At 39.4% G+C, this 15,666-nt stretch overlaps 1 protein-coding gene across 3 annotated transcripts in view; it reads left to right on the forward strand.

The window, feature by feature from the left end:
• Positions 1-15,666, forward strand: part of STAG1 (STAG1 cohesin complex component) — a 430,559-nt gene that overhangs the window by 136,837 nt on the left and 278,056 nt on the right. For 2 of the 3 annotated variants that reach the window (XM_061194629.1, XM_061194628.1), the window contains exon 4: positions 14,692-14,856. In XM_061194629.1, coding sequence (XP_061050612.1) covers positions 14,692-14,856 — 165 coding nt within the window. Of the gene's footprint in view, positions 1-14,691; positions 14,857-15,666 lie in introns of those variants that run through there. The other variant, XM_061194630.1, reaches the window with a different exon arrangement.

Raw genomic sequence — 15,666 nt, forward strand, 5'->3', positions numbered from 1 at the left:
TTACCCTTTGAAATAACTATCACAGTTCTTAGCTTTCAAATCCTCCTTACAGCACTGCCCCCAATCTGTATACAAATGTGTTATTTTATTGAATGGAATAAGTATACCTGTGTTCTGAGAGAAGAATTATTCTCAGGACTGCAAAATTGTGCCCCTTGGGTATAAGCTAAAGATTGCATGTATCCTGTTATGCTGTGATCTTTCCTCTTCCTTACTCTTTTTGTTGGGCACAGTTTTTCTGAACATCAGCTTTTTGGTTTATCTTTCGGCATCTTTACTGTATATTACTGTATGGGTCTGTAATAGGAAAAATCATTCTTGGATAATGGGATAAAATACAGATAGACCCTAGATAAGATCAAGTGGATTTTTTTACCTTCTTATTCACCCTTTATAACCAGTGCTAATAGGCTCCCAGGTTTGAGAATTATGGTTTATTTTCTCTTTATTCATGGAGTTTAGTTCCTGCTATCTATGTACTAAATATGTGTAATGATGTATGTGTCTATGACACATGCAAACATTCCTACATGTGCACAAGCTTATTTGTTGCAGCATTATTTGTAATAGTAAATGATCCAAAACAAAATAAATGTTCATCAATAGGTTATTGGCTAAATAAGTTAATGTATATTTATGTAATGGAACACTGCAGCTTTCGGAAGAGTCAAGACATTCTCTAGGTCTTTGCTATAGATTAAGTATAAAATATGTTGATAGTGAAAATAGAATGGTGCAGAACTGTGCATACATAACATAAAATATACTAGATACATGGAAATATATATGCATTTTTTTTTCAAAAAATTTTTTTTATTAGGTGAAATACACTTGTGATTTACCAAGTTACGTTTTTAAGTGTACAGTTCAATGGCGTTAAATATATTCATATGCAGTCACCACCACCACGCATCTCCATAACTTTCTTCATCTTTTAAAACTGAAACTGTACACGCATTAAACAGTAACTACTCATTCTCCACTCCCCGCAGCCCCTGGCAATCACCGTTCTAGTTTCTGTCTCTTGTGATTTTGACTAAGTACTTCATGTAAGTGGAATCATACAGTATTTGTCTTTTTTGTGACTAGCTTATTTCACTTAGCATAATGTTCTCGAGATCCATTCACATTGCGGCATTTGTCAGAATTTCCTTCCTTTTTAAGGCTAAATGATATTCCATTGTATCTATATTCCATATTTGCTTATCCATTCATCCACCGATGGACACTTGGGTTGCTACCAAGTTTTAGCTATTGTGAACAGTGTTGCTGTGAATAAGGGTGTACAAATATCTTTGAGATCCTGCTTTCAATTCTTTTGGGTACATACCTAGATGTGTTATTGGTGGTCATATGATTAATTCTATTTTTAATTTTTGAGGAACTGCCATACTGTTTTATACAACAGCTGCACCATTTTACATTCCTATCAACAGTGCATAAGAGTTCCAGTTTCTCCACAACCTTGCCTAGACTTTCCTCTTTCTTTTTGATAGTAGTCATCCTAATAGGTGTGAGATGGCATCTCGTAGTTTTGATTTGCATTTCTGCTAATTATTAGTGATGTTTAGCATCTTTTCACATGCTTATTGGCCATTTGCATATCTTCTTTGTAGAAATGTCTATTCAAGTCCTTTGCCCATTTTTTTAAAAAAGTTTATTTATTTTTGGCTGCGTTGGGTCTTTGTTGCTGTGTGCGGGCTTTCTCTCGTTGTGGTGAGTGGAGGCTACTCTCTGTTGTGGTGTGTGGGCTTCTCACTGCGGTGGTTTCTCTTGTTGCAGAGCATGGGCTCTAGGCACACGGGCTTCAGTAGTTGCAGCGTGTGAGCTCTAGGGTGCATGAGATTCAGTAGTTGTGGCGCATGGTCTCAGTAGTTGTGGCACACAGGCTTAGTTGCCCCGTGGCATGGGGGATTTTCCTGGGCCAGTGATCGAACCTGTGTCCCCTGCATTGGCAGGAGGATTCTTAACCACTGCACCACCAGGGAAGTCCTCTTTGCCCATTTTTGAATTGGGTTGTTTTGTTGTTGTGTTTTAGTTCTCTATATATTCTGGATATTAATATCTTATCAGATATATGATTTACAAATATTTTCTCTCATTCTGTGGGTTGCATTTTCACTCTTTCCCCATTGAATGGTCTTGGTACCCTTGTCAAAAATTATTTAATCATATATGGGAGGGTTTATTTCTGGGCTCTGTGTTCTGTTCCATTGGTCTGTGTATCTTTATGCCAGCACCACACTGTTTTGATTACTCTAGCTTTGTAGTAAGATTTGGAATCAGGAAGTGTGAGTCCTCCAACGTTGTTCTTTTTTCAAGATTATTTTGGGTATTTGGAGTCCTTTGAGATTCCCTATGAATTACAGAATGGATTTTTCTGTTTCTGCAGAAATGGTCATAGGCAGTTTGATAGAGACTGCATTGAATCTGTAGAAGATCACTTTAGGTAGTATTAACATCTTTTTCTTTTTTTTTTAAACAACTTTATTGAATATAATTGCTTTACAATGGTGTGTTAGTTTCTGCTTTATAACAAAGTGAATCAGTTATACATATACATATATTCCCATATCTCTTCCCTCTTGCATCTCCCTCCCTCCCACCCTCCCCATCCCACCCCTCTAGGTGGTCACAAAGCACCGAGCTGATCTCCCTGTGCTGTGCGGCTGCTTCCCACTAGCTATCTATTTTACATTTGGTAGTGTATATATGTCCATGACACTCTCTCACCCTGTCACATCTCACCCCTCCCCCTCCCTATATCCTCAAGTCCATTCTCTAGTAGGTCTGTGTCTTTATTCCTGTCTTGCCACTAGGTTCTTCATGGCCTTTTTTTTTTTCCTTAGATTCCATATATATGTGTTAGCATACTGTATTTGTTTTTCTCTTTCTGACTTACTTCACTCTGTATGACAGACTCTAACTCCATCCACCTCATTACAGATACCTCCATTTCATTTCTTTTTATGGCTGAGTAATATTCCCTTGTATATATGTGCCACATCTTCTTTATCCATTCATCCGATGATGGACACTTAGGTTGCTTCCATGTCCTGGCTATTGTAAATAGAGCTGCAATGAACATTTTGGTACATGACTCTTTTTGAACTATGGTTTTCTCAGGGTATATGCCCAGTAGTGGGATTGCTGGTCGTATGGTAGTTCTATTTGTAGTTTTTTAAGGAACCTCCATACTGTTCTCCATAGTGGCTGTATCAATTTACATTCCCACCAACAGAGCAAGAGTGTTCCCTTTCCTCCACACCCTCTCCAGCATTTATTGTTTCTAGATTTTTTGATGATGACCAGTCTGACCGGTGTGAGATGATATCTCATTGTAGTTTTGATTTGCATTTCTCTAATGATTAATGATGTTGAGCATTCTTTCATGTGTCTGTTGGCAATCTGTATATCTTCTTTGGAGAAATGTCTATTTAGGTCTTCTGCCCATTTTTGGATTGGGTTGTTTGTTTTTTTGTTATTGAGCTGCATGAGCTGCTTGTAAATCTTGGAGATTAATCCTTTGTCCGTTGCTTCATTTGCAAATATTTTCTCCCATTCTGAGGGTTGTCTTTTGGTCTTGTTTATGGTTTCCTTTGCTGTGCAAAAGCTTTTAAGTTTCATTAGGTCCCATTTGTTTATTTGTGTTTTTATTTCCATTTCTCTAGGAGCTGGGTCAAAAAGAATCTTGCTGTGATTTATATCATAGAGTGTTCTGCCTATGTTTTCCTCTAAGAGTTTGATAGTGTCTGGCCTTACACTTAGGTCTTTAATCCATTTTGAGTTTCTTTTTGTGTATGGTGTCAGGGAGTGTTCTAATTTCATACTTTTACATGTACCTGTCCAATTTTCCCAGCACCACTTATTGAAGAGGCTGTCTTTTCTCCACTGTATGTGCTTGCCTCCTTTATCAAAGATAAGGTGACCATATGTGCGTGGGCTTATCTCTGGGCTTTCTATCCTGTTCCATTGATCTATATTTCTGTTTTTGTGCCAGTACCAAACTGTCTTGATTACTGTAGCTTTGTAGTATAGTCTGAAGTCAGGGAGCCTGATTCCTCCAGCTCCATTTTTCGTTCTCAAGATTGCTTTGGTTATTCGGGGTCTTTTGTGTTTCCATACAAATTGTGAAATTTTTTGTTCTAGTTCTGTGAAAAATGCCAGTGGTAGTTTGATAGGGATTGCATTGAATCTGTAGGTTGCTTTGAGTAGTAGAGTCATTTTCACAATGTTGATTCTTCCAATCCAAGAACATGGTATATCTCTCCATCTATTTGTATCATCTTTAATTTCTTTCATCAGTGTCTTACAATTTTCTGCATACAGGTCTTTTGTCTCCTTAGGTAGGTTTATTCCTAGATATTTTATTCTTTTTGTTGCAATGGTAAACGGGAGTGTTTTCTTAATTTCACTTTCAAATTTTTCGTCATTAGTGTATAGAAATGCAAGAGATTTCTGTGCATTAATTTTGTATCCTGCTACTTTACCAAATTCATTGATTAGCTCTAGTAGTTTTCTGGTAGCATCTTTAGGATTCTCTATGTATAGTATCATGTCATCTGCAAACAGTGACAGCTTTACTTCTTCTTTTCCAATTTGGATTCCTTTTATTTCTTTTTCTTCTCTGATTGCTGTGGCTAACACTTCCAAAACTATGTTGAATAATAGTGGTGAGAGTGGGCAACCTTGTCTTGTTCCTGATCTTAGTGGAAATGGTTTCAGTTTTTCACCATTGAGGACGATGTTGGCTGTGGGTTTGTCATATATGGCCTTTATTATGTTGAGGAAAGTTCCCTCTATGCCTACTTTCTGCAGGGCTTTTATCATAAATGGGTGTTGAATTTTGTCGAAAGCTTTCTCTGCATCTATTGAGATGATCATATGGTTTTTCTCCTTCAATTTGTTAATATGGTGTATCACGTTGATTGATTTGCGTATATTGAAGAATCCTTGCATTCCTGGGATAAACCCCACTTGATCATGGTGTATGATCCTTTTAATGTGCTGTTGGATTCTGTTTGGTAGTATTTTGTTGAGGATTTTTGAATCTATGTTCATCAGTGATATTGGCATGTAGTTTTCTTTCTTTGTGACATCTTTGTCTGGTTTTGGTATCAGGGTGATGGTGGCCTCGTAGAATGAGTTGGGGAGTGTTCCTCCCTCTGCAATATTTTGGAAGAGTTTGAGAAGGATAGGTGTTAGCTGTTCTCTAAATGTTTGATAGAATTCACCTGTGAAGCCATCTGGTCCTGGGCTTTTGTTTGTTGGAAGATTTTTAATCACAGTTTCAATTTCAGTGCTTGTGATTGGTCTGTTCATATTTTCTATTTCTTCCTGTTTTAGTCTTGGCAGGTTGTGCATTTCTAAGAATCTGTCCATTTCTTCCAGGTTGTCCATTTTATTGGCATAGAGTTGCTTGTAGTAATCTCTCATGATCGTTTGTATTTCTGCAGTGTCAGTGGTTACTTCTTTTTCATTTCTAATTCTATTGATTTGAGTCTTCTCCCTTTTTCTCTTGATGAGTCTGGCTAATGGTTTATCAATTTTGTTTATCTTCTCAAAGAACCAGCTTTTAGTTTTATTGATCTTCGCTATTGTCTCCTTCATTTCTTTTTCATTTATTTCTGATCTGATCTTTATGATTTCTTTCCTTCTGCTAGCTTTGGGGTTTTTTGTTCTTCTTTCTCTAATTGCCTCAGGTGCAAGGTTAGGTTGTTTATTCGAGATGTTTCCTGTTTCTTGAGGTAGGCTTGTATTGCTATAAACTTCCCTCTTAGCACTGCTTTTGCTGCGTCCCATAGGTTTTGGGTCGTCGTGTCTCCATTGTCATTTGTTTCTAGGTATTTTTTGATTTCCCCTTTGATTTCCTCAGTGATCACTTCGTTATTAAGTAGTGTATTGTGTAGCCTCCATGTGTTTGTATTTTTTACAGGTCTTTTCCTGTAATTGATATCTAGTCTCATAGCGTTGTGGTCGGAAAAGATACTTGAGACGATTTCAGTTTTCTTAAATTTACCAAGGCTTGATTTGTGACCCAAGATATGATCTATCCTGGAGAATGTTCCATGAGCACTTGAGAAAAATGTGTATTCTGTTGTTTTTGGGTGGAATGTCCTATAAATATCAATGAAGTCCATCTTGTTTAATGTATCATTTAAAGCTTGTGTTTCCTTATTTATTTTCATTTTGGATGATCTGTCCATTGGTGAAAGTGGGGTGTTAAAGTCCCCTACTATGATTGTGTTGCTGTCGATTTCCCCTTTTATGGCTGTTAGTATTTGCCTTATGTATTGAGGTGCTTCTATGTTGGGTGCATAAATATTTACAATTGTTATATCTTCCTCTTGGATCGATCCCTTGATCATTATATAGTGTCCTTCTTTGTCTCTTGTAATAGTCTTTATTTTAAAGTCTATTTTGTCTGATATGAGAATTGCTACTCCAGCTTTCTTTTGATTTCCATTTGCATGGAATATCTTTTTCCATCCCCTCACTTTCAGTCTGTATGTGTCCCTAGGTCTGAAGTGGGTCTCTTGTAGACAGCATATATATGGGTCTTGTTTTTGTATCCGTTCAGCCAGCCTGTGTCTTTTGGTGGGAGCATTTAATCCATTTACATTTAAGGTAATTATCGATATGTATGTTCCTATTCCCATTTTCTTAAATGTTTTGGCTTTGTTATTGTAGGTGTTTTCCTTCTCTTGTGTTTCTTGCCTAGAGAAGTTCCTTTAGCATTTGTTGTAAAGCTGGTTTGGTGGTGCTGAACTCTCTCAGCTTTTGCTTGTCTGTAAAGGTTTTAATTTCTCCATCAAATCTGAATGAGATCCTTGCTGGGTAGAGTAATCTTGGTTGTAGGTTTTTCTCCTTCATCACTTTAAGTATATCCTGCCACTCCCTTCTGGCTTGCAAAGTTTCTGCTGAAAGATCAGCTGTTAACCTTATGGGGATTCCCTTGTGTGTTATTTGTTGTTTTTCCCTTGCTGCTTTTAATATGTTTTCTTTATATTTAATTTTCGACAGTTTGATTAATATGTGTCTTGGCGTGTTTCTCCTTGGATTTATCCTGTATGGGACTCTCTGTGCTTCCAGGACTTGATTAACTATTTCCTTTCCCATATTAGGGAAGTTTTCAACTATAATCTCTTCAGATATTTTCTCAGTCCCTTTCTTTTTCTCTTCTTCTTCTGGGACCCCTATAATTCGAATGTTGGTGCGTTTAATGTTGTCCCAGAGGTCTCGGAGACTGTCCTCAGTTCTTTTCATTCTTTTCTCTTTATTCTGCTCTGCAGTAGTTATTTCCATCATTTTATCTTCCAGGTCACTTATCCGTTCTTCTGCCTCAGTTATTCTGCTATTGATCCCATCTAGAGTATTTTTAATTTCATTTATTGTGTTTTTCATCGTTGCTTGGTTCCTCTTTAGTTCTTCTACGTCCTTGTTAAATGTTTCTTGCATTTTGTCTATTCTGTTTCCAAGATTTTGGATCATCCTTACTATCATTATTCTGAATTCTTTTTCAGGTAGACTACCTATTTCCTCTTCATTTGTTAGGTCTGGTGTGTTTTGACCCTGCTCCTTCATCTGCTGTGTGTTTTTCTGTTGTCTCATTTTGCTTATTTTACTGTGTTTGGGGTCTCCTTTTCACAGGCTGCAGGTTCGTAGTTCCCATTGTTTTTGGTATCTGTCCCCAGTGGCTAAGGTTGGTTCAGTGGGTTGTGTAGGCTTCCTGGTGGAGGGGACTAGTGCCTGTGTTCTGGTGGATGAGGTTGGATCTTGTCTTTCTGGTGGGCACGTCCACGTCTGGTGGTGTGTTTTGGGGTGTCTGTGGCCTTATTATGATTTTAGGCAGCCTCTCTGCTAATGGATGGGGCTGTGTTCCTGTCTTGCTAGTTGTTTGGCATAGGGTGTCCAGCACTGTAGCTTGCTGGTCGTTGAGTGAAGGTGGGTCTTGATGTTGAGATGGAGATCTCTGAGAGATTTTCGCCATTTGGTATTACGTGGAGCTGGGAGGCCTCTTGTGGACCAGTGTCCTGAAGTTGGCTCTCCCACCTCAGAGGCACAGCCCTGATGCTTGGCTGGAGCACCAAGAGCCTTTCATCCACACAGCTCAGCGTAAAAGGGAGAAAAGATAGAAAGAAAGAGGATAAAATATAGTGAAGTAAAATAAAGCTATTATAAAGCAAAATTATACGGACAAAATCTCACCCAGAAACATATACATATACACTCAAAAAAAAAGGAAAAGGGGAAAAATTAATATATCCTGCTCCCAAAGTCCACCTCCTGAATTTGGGATGATTCGTTGTCTATTCAGGTATTCAACAGATGCAGGCACATCAAGTTGTTTGTGGAGTTTTAATCCGCTGCTTCTGAGGCTGCTGGGAGGGATTTCCCTTTCTCTTCTTTGTTTGCACAGCTCCCGGGGTTCAGCTTTGGATTTGTACCCGCCTCTGCGTGTAGGTCGCCTGAGGGCGTCTTTTCCCCGCCCAGACTGAACGGGGTTAAAGGAGCAGCTGCTTCGGGGGCTCTGGCTCACTCGGGCCGGGGGGGGGGGGAGGGAAGGATACGGATGCGGGGTGAGCCTGCGGCGGCAGAGGCCGGCGTGACGTTGCACCAGCCCGAGGCGTGCCGTGCGTTCTCCTGGGAAAGTTGTCCCCAGATCACGGGAGCTTGGCCGTGGCGGGCTGCACCGGCTCCCGGGAGGGGCGGTGTGGAGAGTGACCTGTGCTGGCACACAGGCTTCTTGGTGGCGGCAGCAGCAGCCTTAGCGTCTCATGCCCGTCTCTGGGGTCCGCGCTGATAGCCGCGGCTCGCGCCCGTCTCTGGAGTTGGTTTAAGCGGCGCTCTGAATCCCCTCTCCTTGCGCGCCGCGAAACAAGGAGGCAAGAAAAAGTCTCTTGCCTCTCCGGCAGCTGCAGACTTTTTCCCGGACTCCCTCCCGGCCAGCTGTGGTGCGCTAACCCCTTCAGGCTGTGTTTGCGCCGCCAACCCCAGTCCTCTCCCTGCGATCCGACCGAAGCCCGAGCCTCAGCTCCCAGCCCCCCGCCCGCCCCGGCGGGGGAGCAGACAAGCCTCTCGGGCTGGTGAGTGCTGGTCGGCACCGCTCCTCTGTGCGGGAATCTCTCTGCTTTTCCCTCTGCGCCCCTGTTGCTGTGGGGTCCGCGCTGATAGCCGCGGCTCGCTCCCGTCTCTGGAGTTCGTTTAGGCGGCGCTCTGAATCCCCTCTCCTCGCGCACCAGGAAACAAAGAGGGAAGAAAAAGTCTCTTGCCTCTTCTTCGGCAGCTGCAGACCCTTTCCCGGACTCCCTCCTGGCCAGCTGTGGTGCACTAACCCCTTCAGGCTGTGTTCACACCGCCAACCCCAGTCCTCTCCCTGCGATCCGACCGAAGCCCGAGCCTCAGCTCCCAGCCCCCGCCCGCCCCAGCGGGTGAGCAGACAAGCCCCTCGGGCTGGTGAGTGCTGCTCGGCGCCGATCCTCTGTGCGGGAGTCTCTCCGCTTTGCCCTCCGCACCCCTGTGGCTGCGGTCTCCTCCGTGGCTCCGAAGCTTCCCCCCTCCGCCACCCGCAGTCTCCGCCCGCGAAGGGGCTTCCTAGTGCGTGGAAACCTTTCCTCCTTCACAGCTCCCTTCCACTGGTGCAGGTCCCGTCCCTATTCTTTTGTCTCTGTTATTTCTTTTTTCTTTTGCCCTACCCAAGTACGTGGGGAGTTTCTTGCCTTTTGGGAGGTCTGATGTTTTCTGTCAGCGTTCAGTGGGTGTTCTGTAGGAGCAGTTCCACGTGTAGATGTATTTCTAATGTATCTGTGGGAAGGAAGGTGATCTCCGCTTCTTACTCTTCCACCATCTTGCCCTATCATCCTTAACATCTTAATGATATTAAGTCTTCCAACCCATGAACATGGGATGGGTTTCTCTTTATCTATGTCTTCTTTAATTTCTTTCATGTGTATTTTTAAAATATGTTTAAATGTCTCTGGAATGACATATAGGAATGAATAATTTTGGTTGAAAGAACCAATCTTCTTTCCTAAGGCTTGAGGGTAAGAGTGGGCAAGTTTTCATTGTGTAATGTTAATCACCTTTTGAATTTTTAGCCATGGGAATGCATTACTCAATAAAGAAAAATAACATTCCCCCCTCCCCTCTTCATATGCACACACAAGTGCTCATGCACATACCTGCCATAGGGAAGACACCTATTTTTCCAAAGAGTGAGCACAGAAACAAGACTTGTTAGGAGGAGCCAGGATCTATCAGCTAAAAAGGATGAATGCATGAAATAATTATATTTTCAAGCAATTTTAAATTGGTCAGTATGGCAAGATAGTAGCCTATAAATAGGGATCTGGTGTGGTAGCTGACCGAACAGGTAATAATTGATAGCATTACTTGCTGTGCTGAGGACTTTGGACTTTAACTTGATGGTTATGAGAGTCATTGGAGATTAGAGATCAAATAAAGAAGAAAATAAGTGTTGGAGTAAATTTGTAATATAAGGATTACTGTGGTTATAGTATTAGAATAGAATGGCATTGTCTAACAAATGTGATTTGAGCTACATCTGTAATTTAATATTTTCTAGTAAGTTAAAAGAAGTGGGTGAAATTAACTTTAATAATTTATTTAACCTAGTATACCTAAAATGTTATAATTTCATCATGTAATCAATATATGAATGAGATATTTTATATGCTGTTTTTCATACTAAATCTTCACAACCTTGTGGATAGTCAAAACATTGCTCATCTAAGTTTTGAGTAGCCATATTTCAAGTGCTCAGTTAGCTTTGTGAGGCTAGAGACCATGATATTGGGTAATGCAAGTATGGAGATTTTAATCAGGAGACAAATTCTCACCAGTAATTCAAACAGAAAAATTTACTGTGAAGAATTACTATTTATTGAAAAGTCTTTAATCATTTATCGCTCAGGAATTGCAAATTAATACAACAAGGAGATATCACTATATGCCTGTTAGAGTGGCTGAAATTTAAAAACCTGACAGTACCAATTTCCTGGCAAGAATGCGAAGCAGCAGAAGCTCTCATTCATTGCTGGTCAGAATGCAAAATGGTATTGCCACTTTGGAAGACAGTTTGACAGGTTTGTACAAAGCTAAACATAGTTTTACCATATGATCCAGTAATCCTAGGTGTTTACACAACTGATTTAGAAGTTTTGTCCACACAAAACCCTGCATGTGAATGCCTATGCAGCTTTATTCCTAACTGCCAAAAATGGTGGCCAAGATGTCCATTGTTAGGTAAATGGATGACAAAACATGGTACATCCATACAGTGGAATATTGTTTAGAGATGAACAGAAATGAGCTATTCAACCACTAAAAGACATGGATCCATCTTAAATGCATTTTGTTAAAATGAAAGATACCAGTATGAAAACGCTATATGCTGTGCGATTCCAATTATATGACTCTCTGTAAAAGACAAAACTGTAGTGGTGATTAAAAAAAAATTTGGTGTTTGACAAGGCCAAGTGAGAGGGTTGAATGGATGTGAAGCACAGGCATTTTTTAAGGTAGTGAAACTTTTCTCTGTGATACCATAGTTGTGCACACATGACAGTATGCGTTTGTCAAAGCCCACCAAACTTTTCAGAAAAAGAGTGAATTTTATTAATACAGATGTTTAAAAAATCATTTATAAGGTAGGGGGAATACCAGGATGGAATGTAGAGTGTAACAACGTAATCTCTTGCAGTGAAGGGGGGAGGGAGAGAGTTGCTGACTTAGGTAACTTTGGAAATGAGTCTGTAAGACTAAAGTCAGAGAAATTGTACACAGTGTATATAAGAACTGCAGTCTAGTTCATAAAGTTGTTTTCCATGGGGTAGGGCTTAAAATATTGCCCTACGTGTATACTGAGGAGAGCCAGATTTCTCATTGTTGGAGTGGGAGTTTGTCGATGAGCAAGGGGAAGAAGCATCCGTGTGGTAATGGATTAGAGTTGGAGATACCAGTTCCAACTTATGTTTAGCTTAATATAGATAACAGATCATTGCATACAGAAACATTTATAGTTATGTATATATATATGGAACATACATTTCTTTGTTTTGTCTGCTTAAGGGCCTAGAAGCAAGGGCACTTAGTATCAAGGAGCCAAACCTAGTGCCCAGATCTTCATCTCTAGTAAAATTCTCTAATAAAAGGAACCAGGGCTCCTTGGAGTATTCCCTGATTCTAAAACTGAAAAAGAGAATATACAGTATGAGCCTGGAGAATGATGTGCTGCCAGAAAGTAACCAAGTGCTAAAAAAATAAAAAACAAAACACAAAGAATGATGGGAATATGTCAAATGGACACAGGAACTAACTGAAAGATATCTTAATGGCCAAAGCTGAAGCAAGTTGAACAACAAAATAAAATAGTATTGAATTATAATCCAAAAATATAAAATAAATGTCGATGAGTCTACATTAGTACAAATGATTGAGTGAATGAGTGAGAATAGACAGATCTCTCATACTGAAGAATTTCAAATGGTACGCGTAAATGCTCTACCTTCAAGGAGGTGGAGCATAACTCCCCACCCCTTAAATGTGGGATGCACATAGTGACTTTCTTCCAAAGTATGGAAAGGAGAGGAAAAGTAACTTTACAGTGGAGAAACCTGACAAATACCACCTCAGCCAACTGATTAACAGGTCAACATTAAGAGTGATAAATCATATTGTTAGTATATACCCTTGATATGAGGTGACAAAAATGATACTTCGTCTCTCACATCTTCCTCTCCAAACCCATAATCCCAGTCTACTCATTAGAAAAACATCAGACAAACCCCAGTTGAAGAACATTGTATAAAATATCAGTACAGCACAAAATCCCTGTACAAAATTCTTCAAAATTGTCAAGGTCACCAAAACCCAGGAAAGTATAAGAACTGTTGGAGCCAAGAGGAGCTTAAGGAGACATGATGTGAGTATGTCTAGGTGCCCTGGATGTTCTCCTAGAACAGAAGAGGTCATTAGACAAAAACTAAGAAAATCTGAATTAAGTATGGACTTTTGTTAATGTATCAATTTTGGTTCATTAATTATAACAAATGTACCATACAAATAGTAAGGTGTTAATAATAGGTGTAATTAGACGTGATATATGTGGGAATTCCTTGTACTATCTTCACATTTTTTTTGTAAATCTAACACTGTTCTAAAAATAATTTATTTAAAAATAAGCAGTAAATTCATTATATATTAATCCACACACACAAATGGTTGTCAGGCTGTTAACTATTAAGAGGAGTGAAAGAGTACTGTGAAGAATACAGGAATAGAGAATGAAGGGAGCAGGTCCTGTGAGCAGGGAGAAAAGCCCCTCCACGTTATGCTTTGTAGTGTTCCTCCAGGGCCCTCTAGCTATAAGCCTACCAGTGCAGCATATGACAAAAGAGAAATGTTTACAGAGTGGGGCAAATTAGAATACATTTGGAGATGAGGAACAGTAAATTGATAACTGAAGCAGGCTATTATGAGAGTGAAGTAAACCACTCAAGAGAGACTATAAAAATTGAGAAGATGCTCAGGAGAGACCTAAGGTAACACTGACAGGTAAGGAGTATAAGGAGGGAAAAGATATCTGAAAGACAAGGGAGATAACGTGGCCTGTTGAGAGAGTTTCAAAAAATGTCTATTGGGCTTCCCTGGTTGCGCAGTGGTTGAGAATCTGCCTACCAATGCAGGGGACACGGGTTCGAGCCCTGGTCTGGGAAGATCCCACATGCCGCGGAGCAACTAGGCCCGTGAGTCACAATTACTGAGCCTGCGCGTCTGGAGCCTGTGCTCCGCAACAAGAGACGCCGCGATAATGAGAGGCCCGCGCACCGCGATGAAGAGTGGTCCCCACTTGCCACAACTAGAGAAAGCCCTTGCACAGAAACGAAGACCCAACACAGCCATAAATAAATAAATAAATAAACCCCCCCCAAAAGTTAAAAAAAAAATGTCTATTACGTTTAGCAACATTACTTTTACTGGTGGGCTTGGTGAAGCAGCAACCCTGATGAGTTTATATATGAATGAAATTTATGGGAATAATAACAGTGACTGCAAGCAATTCTATCTTGACTCTAAAGGTGAGACACAGATAAGGTGATAACTAGTGTTGACTTTTTTTTAAAAATTGGGGGCGTGGGATGGGTTGTTAATTGAAGAATGTAAACTCTGTCAAGGCAGAAATGTTTGCTGTATTTCTAGTATCTAGAATGGTTCCAAATATGTTCAATATATATTTGTTGTATGACTGGATAAGAAATATTTGAGCACTTAAGTCGAGGGAGAAGTTGAATATGCAGCTTTTTCCAGTAATGTTTTATTGAACAAGGTTTCTGAGGAAATAGAATATTGAGGAAGTTAGGAAGAAGAAAATGTCAAGAAGGGGGCATGGTTGGGGCATGGTTAAAATGTTCAGCATTGGCATTATTGTACAAAATATTAAATCTTTTTCTTTTAACTTTATTTTCATGCCATGTATAAATTAACTTGTACTTTGCTGTTTGTACTTTGTTTTTATCAATGAAAACATTGTAAAGCTTCCTTTGGGATTATGTCTCTTATCTATAACAGTGCTAACTTCCCTTTCACAGGATCAGACATAATTTGAGATCATTCTGCATAAAGCAAAGTATGCCTGCATTTAATTTAACTTTTCCTCATCTTTTTATTCAGTCTACAAATAAGAAACCTCGAAAATCTCCAGGAGAGAAGAGTAGAATTGAAGCTGGAGTTAGAGGAACAGGCCGTGGAAGAGCTAATGGGCATCCTCAACAGAATGGTGAAGGGGAGCCTGTCACATTATTTGAAGTGGTGAAACTGGGGAAAAGTGCAATGCAGGTAAATTTTAAGTGTTTTTATCTTATTAATAAAGTAATACAGTCAATAACGTGGAACCTATTCGTGTATATATTGACATTTTATATACTCTTGTTGATTGTGTAATCAAGAAGTTTATTAACTTAAAGGTTTTTCTTTGTTTTGTAAAAAGTGTCAGGAAAGGCATTTTGTTTAATAGTGAGTTTAAGATTACAAACTTTAGATTACATTGTGCTGAATAAAGTAACTTGCATGTAACAGGAGCTGCCTAAGAATTTTTATTACCTTAATAATATGTATTTTTTTAAAATTTTGAGTTAATATAAGTAACATATGTGTATTGAAGAATATTTGAAAGAAGAAAAGGTATAAAAAACATTCCTAAGAGTGAATTAGGAATAACCACAGTTAATATTTTATGGTTATTTGTGTGTGTGTGTGTGTGTGTGTGTGTGAGAGAGAGAGAGAGAGATCTGTTATAACCTTCTTACTCTCTTTTCTCTCTCCTCATTGACTCAACAAATATCATTAAATAGTTTAGAAGAGCATATCTTCATTGGCTTCTTACTAATTCATTACAAGGATAAACCAAGATTATGTGTGTCTTTACATTTTTTTCCACTATTTTAAAACCTATCATTTGTATTTACTTCCCCACATCTTTTTTTCATTTTAAAGTACCAGAGGTAAAATTATTTCATTAAAGAATATTTCTTAACTGTGTGGTAATAAATACCATTGTACTCTCCAAAAAGTTGTACTAGTTTATCTTTCACCAGAAGTGTAGCTAGCAATTGGATATTTTATATTTAAGAATTATTTGACAACATA

Source organism: Eubalaena glacialis, chromosome 6 (genome assembly GCF_028564815.1).
Source record: "Eubalaena glacialis isolate mEubGla1 chromosome 6, mEubGla1.1.hap2.+ XY, whole genome shotgun sequence".
NCBI classification, from domain to species: Eukaryota; Metazoa; Chordata; class Mammalia; order Artiodactyla; family Balaenidae; genus Eubalaena; species Eubalaena glacialis.